The sequence below is a fragment of the Strongylocentrotus purpuratus genome, unplaced genomic scaffold, assembly GCF_000002235.5.
Source record: "Strongylocentrotus purpuratus isolate Spur 01 unplaced genomic scaffold, Spur_5.0 spur5_scaffold_14, whole genome shotgun sequence".
Classification (NCBI taxonomy): domain Eukaryota; kingdom Metazoa; phylum Echinodermata; class Echinoidea; order Camarodonta; family Strongylocentrotidae; genus Strongylocentrotus; species Strongylocentrotus purpuratus.
In genome coordinates this window covers 35,301,615-35,310,907 of record NW_022145599.1, presented here as the reverse complement: position 1 = coordinate 35,310,907, position 9,293 = coordinate 35,301,615, and the positions used below count along the sequence as shown (strand labels likewise).

At 41.5% G+C, this 9,293-nt stretch overlaps 1 protein-coding gene across 1 annotated transcript; it reads right to left on the bottom strand.

The window, feature by feature from the left end:
- Window positions 1–4,448: 4,448 nt before the first annotated feature.
- LOC105442198 lies at window positions 4,449–8,589 on the bottom strand. The gene is made up of 3 exons (XM_030985257.1): window positions 8,076–8,589; window positions 5,686–7,908; window positions 4,449–4,795 (listed from the first exon to the last, which is right to left on the bottom strand). Exons 1-3 carry the CDS (start codon window positions 8,587–8,589, stop codon window positions 4,449–4,451), a joined length of 3,084 nt encoding a protein of 1,027 aa, XP_030841117.1.
- Window positions 8,590–9,293: the final 704 nt, after the last annotated feature.

Genomic DNA, 9,293 nt, shown 5'->3' with positions numbered 1-9,293 from the left:
GTGAGATAGGAAATAACTATTTTTTTTAATAGGAAGTCCAAGGAATTTGGCCTTCTTGTGTCTCAACAGTTATCGAAAATCATAGAAACCTGTGCATGATTCACATGTATCACAAGTATCATAATCTTTGAGGTTTTTCCTCTGATCCAAGCGATAGTAGGGTTGTCAATGATGCAAGAAAGAGAGACACTAAAACATTTGCTTTGGTCGGTAACGTAAGAAATGAATTGCCGTTGACATGCCCCCCCCCCCTTCATAAAAGTTTGGGTCTTTATTATTCCACACTCACTAGTCAGGAAATCCTAGTTGACCAAAAGGCCATGAGACTGACAGCTCGCAAGATGTCGGTCTGGTGGGCAGTTGGTCTCATAGGCTTTTGTTCTTGTGAATCCGTTGACAACTTTCAGGGGGCAGACTCCAAACAGATGAGAGTGTCAATATTTTTCATTCCTCAAAATTACCATGCTATAATTATCTCATTCATTTAAATTTCATTTAAAGCCTGATGTGTTTGTTTGTTACGCCCTCTACAGAGCATGGGAGTACGAGAAGACGATGAAGTGGGCGGAGTCTTTGGAGGGAAATAGGACACACTGTATAGCTGGATGTACATAACCATGGTGGATTTGTGAACTGCAGGAAACAGAAAACAAAAGAATGACAACATCTATTTATATATTCCAATCCCCTTTTTCAAAATTGTCATAATTCAACCCTACATGGTATTGTAATCTTCTTTTCTCCAAAAGTCCTTCAACATTTTACTGTGCAGAGAAGACAAAATTTCATTCATGCATTTCACGTAGTGTGTATTCCTGAAGAAGAAAAAAACCCACATACACAAGTCATGTAATGTAGGTGCTCACTGCAGTTACACAGAGCTATTTTAGGATCTTAGAGAGTTGACAATGGTTTGGCATGTTTATAAACACAGCTTCTTGAGTATCGTGACAAAACTTGGGCTAAGATATCATACGAAGATGTTTTTCTTCACAGTGTATAACATAAATAAGTATTACAATGTGTAACATGAATCGTTTGCAATCTTGTCGACTGTTATCATTCAATTCTTCCCCCAAATCCTTCCTTCCCTTTTCCCCCTCTTCTATCCATACATTTTGAAAGCAGTGGTAATATACAGATCTGTATAATATGTAAATGTTCTTCATTTCAATGTAAATCTGTTGGGTTTTTAAAAAATTAATAACGGCATATGAGCATGTTTTTAGGACAGAAATTATGTACACGTACGTGCAAATTAAAAAAGTCAATGTAAATTGCTTGTCCAACCTGTATGTTACTGCATTTTTTTTTAAAGATTTATATTTTCCAATTGATCGTCAAAAATTATATCTCATTTTTTATTTCAGAAAATAAAAATTCACAAAATGTATCTGAATTACGATTTGTTTATAATTTGCCACATATTGTTTTGAATATAACAAGAAAAAACAAGTAAAAAAGGAACATTCAAGCCTAGGCTACTGCATGAATACACACAGCACAAGGCGGAAAGTGATTTAGATCAAATCCACAAGTCAGAAAGCATGAGCCAATTCGCTATTTCCGTCACTGAGAATCAAATTGTGCACATCCTATTGTCATTTTATTGTTCATGATTTGCCATTCAATTCCAGAACTTATTGGAACACATATGTACATGTATTTGTAAAGCTCTTGTGAGTGTTACTGACAAGGTGCATCGTGATATTGTATGTTTGGAGCCCGAAGGGCATTGACTTATATAATTAAAGGGAGTTAAAACTCTTCTGGGTCTAAACAGGCAATGTACAGGACATATATTTTCCATCAATTTATTTTGAATTTGAGCTCCAGAGTTAAGTTTCATGAAATTTGATACGGATAACTAGCGACAAGAGTTGATGAGTTGGTAAGCTATTGGAATGCATTTGATGTATCTGTAGGAAAATGTGTGGAGAAAGAAGAGAATATACTGATTCAGTTCAAAAAGTAAATTGGGTAATGACAATAAAGAGGTGGGCAAATATTGTTACAAGTTGTAAAATCCAGGTCCTTTCAAGAGAGGGAGAAACTTATAACATGATACTTAATAAAGACTCTAATCAATAGATACCTGTTTGTAGGGAACTGTGAACTTTATCTTCCTGTAGCCTGTTTTATCCTTTGATATATGTTGACCTTCAGTTTACAAGTATTTGAATGAGTCGCATCTTGTTTTCTGATTAATCAAGCTACTTTATTCAACTGCAATTATGATGTACAGATGATGATATGAAGGAGGGAACGGATTCAAAGATAATAAATGTATGTCACTTTTGTGTTAACAACAAACTAGGTTGTTATTGTTTTATTTGATATTTGATCGGAATGAATTAGAGGATTGTATAATTTCGATCGTTTCATCATTCTGTTGAAGGGCTTATGCCGAAAGGGTGGGTAGTGTCGTGTCGCGGCGCGTTGACTTGAATGCGACCATTCGTCCAAAGCCCCCCCCCCCCCCCCCGGTTTGGCCGAAAGGGTGCGTTGGATTGTTAGGGCGCGTCAGGTCAGTTAACACGACCAAATGGCACATTTCCCTGGGGAAAAAAATTAAAACACGTTAATTTTACCTTTTTAAGGAAATGGATCCCCTCCCTTCGTGCTCAAGGGGGGGGGGGGTGCGATTTTTCAAAAAATGATGCTCACTACCCATGTCCCCCCACCCCCCCCCCCCCCCCCGCGCGAGGGTTTCAAAAGGCTTTTAAACTTAATAATGTTGTTATCATTGCAAAGTTAATGTTACAATCTTTCTAATGGTTCATATTTAGTTTTCAAAAATTGTTATAGAATTGACGTATCTGCCATTAAAAGTGGTGAAATTACTACCCGATTATTCCGCCCTTGATCGGCCCGCTATTGTGACGTACGATTTGTGACGTGTGAGGTTGGGCACATGAGCTCGAGAGTCGGCTCCCACGAGCTCTCACACAACTCTCGCCTAGCCTGCATGCATTATACGTATACAAACGCCACTCGAACGCTAAATATCTGATCAAAATGTCCGAGCTCGAAGAAGAGGTTTTACTCGATTTAGAATTCGAAGTTGATGAGCACAGCTCCACAACTAGTGACAGTGGTACTGGTAGTGATAGTGATAGTGACTTGGTACTTGGTTGGGTAATCCCTTTGGCAGCTCACTCAGGAAGCTACACTGTAAAAAAGAATTTGTTCATTGGTAATTTTTACGTATTTTTTCCATGTAGAATTTACTTGAAAACATTAGTTTTGCCACTTACGCACTAAATTTAAGTCTTGCTAACTCAAACTTTCAATTTAGTAGAACATTTACGTGGAACATTTAAGTAAAATCAAATACATAAGAACTTTAAGTAATTTCAGCTTGTATTAATTTAGTAATTTTAACTCAAAATCAGAAATTATACGTATTACTCAAACAATTTATGTTGATTATTCTTATCTTTTTAAAGTAAGGACCGATGCAGTGCGTAATAGAAATATTTACATAATTTATGAATATTCATTAAGACCAAATTAAACTCTTTTTTAAATAAAACAATTCTTTTTTGTGGTTGAATGAAAATTTAAGGACTTTAAAACATTTACTAATTCATTTAACATGGCTATATAAGCAAAGACAAGACAATTTTTAATTGTTACCCAGTTCAAAACAAATCAAAACTTGATATTTCAGGAAATTGTCGACCAATTTTCCTTTTAAGATGTTACGATCAAGTATATATAAAATTTGGAGCCTTTCAATATGTGTCGAATTGAAGCGTATGTAATAGTTTGTGGGTGGTAGATATATATATACGGTTAAATCTTAAATAGAAGTAGTGTTAGTGATTAGTGATTAATCTTAAATAGAAGTAGTGAATGATTAGTGGATGTTACTTGTTAGATTAGATTGGTACCAAATCGTGCAATATGTAATCCTATCATAGCTTTTTTTTAATTATCTAAAAATGATTACAATACTTAAATTATTTACGTTAATGTAACTCGATTTAACTGAGTAAAAATTTATTCAGCAAAATAAGTAAATTCTACTTAAGATGCCGTAGATAATATTTACTTAATAAAAATAAGGCAATTCTTTTCCTCAATTTTATTGAGTTATTTCGACTATTATTTTTTTACAGTGTATACTGGGATGGTAGGCAGGTACGTAGCCAGAGTTTGATATTTGGGGGAGGGGGCACATACATGTAATCGATCGAGGTCGAAAAAAGGGGTCTACACAATTTCAACCGATCCTGGAAATTTTAGGGTGGGCACGTGCCCCCCCCCCCCCCCGTGCCCCCCCCCCCCCGTGGCTACGCCCATGATGGTAGGTGAGGCGAGTGACTACAAGGAGTGTCATGAATTGCTGGAATGGTGTGTGGACAAAGCACTTGTCAATTTACAGTAAAATATGTAAATATATATATATAAGTCCAGTGCAAGTAAAAACCAAGCTAGTAAGCTTATACGATGTGAGAACCAACAGGGGGCTGCATCATTCTGATGGAGGGTAGAGCAGCCTCCTTGAAGTTGGTTATTCCTCTTGCATTGACTGCTGAGCCTGGCAGATGGTTCCAGATCCTTATTGGTCTTGGGTAGTATGAGAACTTGAAGGAGTCGATAGTTGCAACAGGAATTACATACTTCAGGTTGTGGTCATGTCTTCCGAAGTATGTAGCAGGGATAACAATAGTTGGTGCAGGTATGGAGACAAGTCGGTGATGGATCTTGTAGAGATTAGAGAAGGGTGCATATTGGTCGAGGATTCGACGTGTGTGAAGCGTGTCCCACCCTAGAGCTGCCACAAGAGCTGATCGATGGTGATGTGGTGTATCTGTAGTCACGGTACACAAAGCGAGCCGCTGTTCTTTGTACTTGCTCTAGCATTTTCGTGACCGTGACGCTGTGTGGGTTCCAAGCCTCCGAGGCATACTCCAATTGGGGGCGCACTAAGGCTGTGTAGGCCCTGGACTTTACATCCCTGGTACAGGGTGAGAGAGTCCTGCGTTCGTTCGTTCGTGTCTCCTTAGATCAAGATTAAAGTAATCTTGATCTTCGGAGTAGTTGCTACAACCGGCCGTGTCAGACACGTTGCCCCGGGGTGCGAGATAGGACTCTTGTAGCGTGCCCCCATTTAAAACAATTATACAATAACAGTTAACATTACATTTAATTAATAGTATGAAACTATTAAAATTACTCTCATGTTACGGGAAAAATATTGCATATACATTATGAATCAATTGATTTGGTCGATCCAGTTCGATGGCACAAACACGGCACTACTGGACAGAGATCCTAATAATTACAGAGCTTGGTCTTGTTGCTCTGTTCGCCAGCAGTTTAAGGATATGGAATCCCGCGGCACATTACTCACAAGAGTTCTAACAAGCCAAGCTTATACAGAGCCTATAATAAGTAATGTTGTGCATGTACCACCCACCCGATCGATCAAAAACTCATAACTCATAACTGAATTTAAAAAAAAAAAAAAAAAAAAAAAAAAAATGAAACTGAAGAAGAAAAAAGAAAGAAAGAAGAAAGTAAAAAGAAAAGAAAAAAACACGAAATGGTAACCATCTAAAACTTCATAGTTGTGATAAATATCTATAGAGATTTATCAAGCACCAAAAATAAATAATATCATGTTCAAGAAAAGGATATATACACTTTGTATTCTTCTTTCGTGACCTCAAATGCTCTGCCAGGCCTTGGCACACTGAAGAGCCTTCTCATTTGCTGCCACCAGGTCTTCCAGGCAGCATTGGTCAATTAGGAATGGACATCTTAATAGGTGTGACATGGATTGGACGGATGTTCCACACTCGCAGTTGGTGTCTGTGTCGTCAGTATATCCCCATTTATTCATGTTGTATTTACATCGCCCCACCCCTGTGCGAAGCCTATTGAGGGACTTCCACGTCTTCCAATCACATCTATGGCCAGGGGGCAGCTGTTCCTCGGTCGGGATTGGTAGCTTTTCATGGTGGTGGTTTTCACGACGTTTCTCTTCCCACAAGATCACTCTGGTTGAATGAGGAGGTTGTGACAGTGGCTGGACTGTATGAAGGAAGCTTTTCCTTGACTTCAGGCGGGTAGGGGCCGGTTGATGCGAGTAAAGGGGATGGCGGGTGTCCTCAACTTGTCTGCTGCGTTCAGTCCTACTTGCAACTGTTCTGCGGACATCGGATGGAGCAATGCCGGCCAGGGAGTGCAAGCTGTCCACATTCGTGGGCTTGAGGCAGCCAGTGATGCATCTGCAGCTGTCGTTGAGTGCTGCATCAACTTTCTTTGTATGGGATGATCTTCCCCATACAGGGCAGGCATATTCTGCTGCAGAGTAACACAACGCAAGAGCAGTTGATCTCAGCGTGGAGGAATTGGCACCCCAAGATGAGTTTGCCAGTTTCCGTAGGAGGTTGTTCCTTGTCCCAACTTTACCCTTCACCTTTTGAACATGCTGTTTGTATGAAAGGGTTCGGTCAAGAGTGATTCCAAGGTAGACAGGGTGATCGCAGTGTTTCAATGAGACATCGTTCCATTTCAGGGACAGCTTCCTCCCAGCATTGTAGTTGCGGAGATGGAACAAGCTAACCTGGGTCTTGGCAGGGTTAGCCTTCAGATGGTTGTTGTTGTAGTAGTCTGTCAGGTTGTCTAGGGCTGATGAAAGAGTGGCTTCTATCTTGTCTATGTGGGAATTCTGGGCTGCTATGCCAAGGTCATCAGCATAGATGAAGCTTCTTGTCCCTGGGTACACTGGCTGGTCGTTGGTGTAAACATTAAATAGGACAGGAGCAAGTACGCTGCCCTGAGGTAGACCATTCTTTTGTTTCCTCCATCTGCTGCGCTTCCCGTTGAGCTCAACATAAAAGCGTCTATTTTCCAGGAGCATTTGTATAAGCTTAGTCAGATGGGAGTCCTTTGTCATGGTATAGAGCTTGTCGAGAAGTATACGGTGGTTAACAGTGTCGTAGGCAGCTGTCAGGTCGACGAACACAACTCCAGTCGGTTCATTCTTCTCGAAACCATCCTCGATGTGCTGGGTTAGATTTAGCACTTGGCCAGTGCACGATCTTCCAGGCCGGAAACCTGCTTGCTCTGGTATCAGGTGTTGTTCTGTGACTGGCCCCAGTCTGTTCAGGATGAGGCGCTCAAAGAGCTTGAAGAGGTGGCACAACAGGGAGATTGGTCTGTAGCTCTTTGCTTCGTTAGGGTCTTTCCCTGGCTTGAGGATAGCAATCACACGGGCTTTCCGCCAGATTTTAGGAAGCTGGGAGAGGGTTACGCAGTTGTCGAACAGAGAGAGCAGCCACTCCTTTGTATTGTGCCCAAAATGTTTGATCTGTTCTGTACGTATGTCATCAAGACCAGCTGCCTTGCCATTCTTAAGGGAGTCGATAGCCGTCTGGAGTTCCAAGTTGTTAAAGTACCAGGTAGATTCTGTGTCAACCTGTGGCCAAGGATTCCTTTTGTGGCGTTTCTTGTGTGCCGATTTGCCATTCAGGAGAAGTTGGTGGGCAACCTGATCTGCAGTAAAATTAGAATGGGGTGTAGACTTCTTGGGATCGTTACTGATTTTCTTAATGGTGGACCAAGCTCTCTTACTGTTGTGCGTCATATCAACACCCTCAATGAGATCTTGCCAAGACTTCCTCCGTTCCTCTGATATTGCTGCCATGAGGAGCTCACCTGCACTCAAGGTTTCCTCTGAAAAGGGGTCTTCCTCGTAGAGTTTTATATACTCCTTGTACATCAAGGCACTTTCAGCTGATAATCCAGGTATGTAGTTTTCCCTACATCCACGTGGAATGTGCTTCCTGGATATCTCCTGTACAGTCCGGACGAATTGGTCGTAGTTTGCCGGGACTGGGTCAAGATCAGATAAAGCTTCATCTAGATCGATGGCGAACTTCTCCCAGTCAGCTTTACGAAATTGAAACGGTGTCGTAGGGGAACTCTCTGAGGTACCACAGCAGCAGTAATGTCAACGATTATTGGTCTGTGTTGTGAATGTGGTATTGGCTCTAGGACTCTCTTCTTGGTTTGGCATGATATTCGTTCACTTGTAAAGGATAGGTCTGGATTATAACCTTTCTTCCATCGACAGCTATTGAAGGAATGGGGGAGCTTAGCATCATGGATTAGGTCAAGATGATGTGCTTCTGCCCAGGCCTCAGCAAGGTCACCATCCTCATTTGTTTCTTCGTATCCCCACGAGGTGCTATGGCTGTTAAAATCTCCAATAATAACATTAACAAGGTCATAGTCGAAAGATTGAGGTTCAGTAAAGGCAAATGTAGATCCCGGTGGTTTATAAACAGAAGTGACTGATAGTTTCCCCATGTTGACAGCAAGGACTTCTATGTTATCCTCTTCAGTCAGTGAGGTCTGATCGATGATCACATCTTTCCTAACAAAGATAGCACTTCCATATTTCTCATGTGGTCTCTCTATAGCCAACTTCATTCCAGGAATCCTCGGTCGAATGTGTTGGTGGCCTCTGTGGGTCTCTTGTAGACATAATGCTACACAGTCGTTCTCTTTGCAGAGCTTTCCAATGAGTTGTTGTTTCGCTGTTGAAAACCCCTCAGTGTTGATGGACATCACTGTAATTACCTTCCGTCCTGAAGAGGATGCATGCTTCCGGCGACAATCAGTGGGAGCCATTATTAGGTAGTATTTACTTGCTGGTAAGAGTAGATGAGATGGATGGATGATGGTGGTGGCAGAATTAGCTCAGGACGATGTCCAGTTTCCAGCCCTGCGACGTGGACGCTTAGATAAGTAGACAATCAGCAGAGTCTTCTATTGTGACGTCACACTCAGCTCAGCAGTGGTGAAAGATAAGTAGACAGTCCATGCACAGAGTCTCTTATTATGACGTCACACTGATGAAAGAGAGTCCTGCGAAGAAGACCTACAGTACGGCTTGTTTTATGCCAGATGGATTGGCAGTGCTTGTTCCAACGGAGATCAGCAGCAACCGTTACTCCAAGGTACTTGTACTCTTTCACTCTCGGAATCAGTCCATTTGACAGGTGGTATTCTCGAATGCTGGGAGTACGCTTCCGTGTGATGGTGAGGATAGCGCACTTTTGCACGTTGAAGTCCATCATCCAGTTTGAAGACCACCTGGACAGCTGTTGGAGATCGTCCTTTAGGATTTGATGGTCCTCAGGGCATCGAATCTCACGATAGAGGGTGCTGTCATCTGCGAAGAGACGCGCATTGTGGACTGGATGTTGTCTTGGATATCGTTGATACAACAGGAAGAGGGTAGGGCCGATGACGGATCCCTGGGGGACTCC

Bases quoted from the DNA above. Each gene is read 5' to 3' on its own strand.
- LOC105442198 (XM_030985257.1), bottom strand. From the start codon at position 8,589: ATGTCCATCAACACTGAGGGGTTTTCAACAGCGAAACAACAACTCATT. The intron at 7,909-8,075 runs GTTATAATCCAG...AATTTCGTAAAG, and splicing joins TAGCTGTCGATGGAAGAAAG to CTGACTGGGAGAAGTTCGCC. The intron at 4,796-5,685 runs GCATTTGAGGTC...ACCATCGATCAG, and splicing joins GTGTGCCAAGGCCTGGCAGA to CTCTTGTGGCAGCTCTAGGG.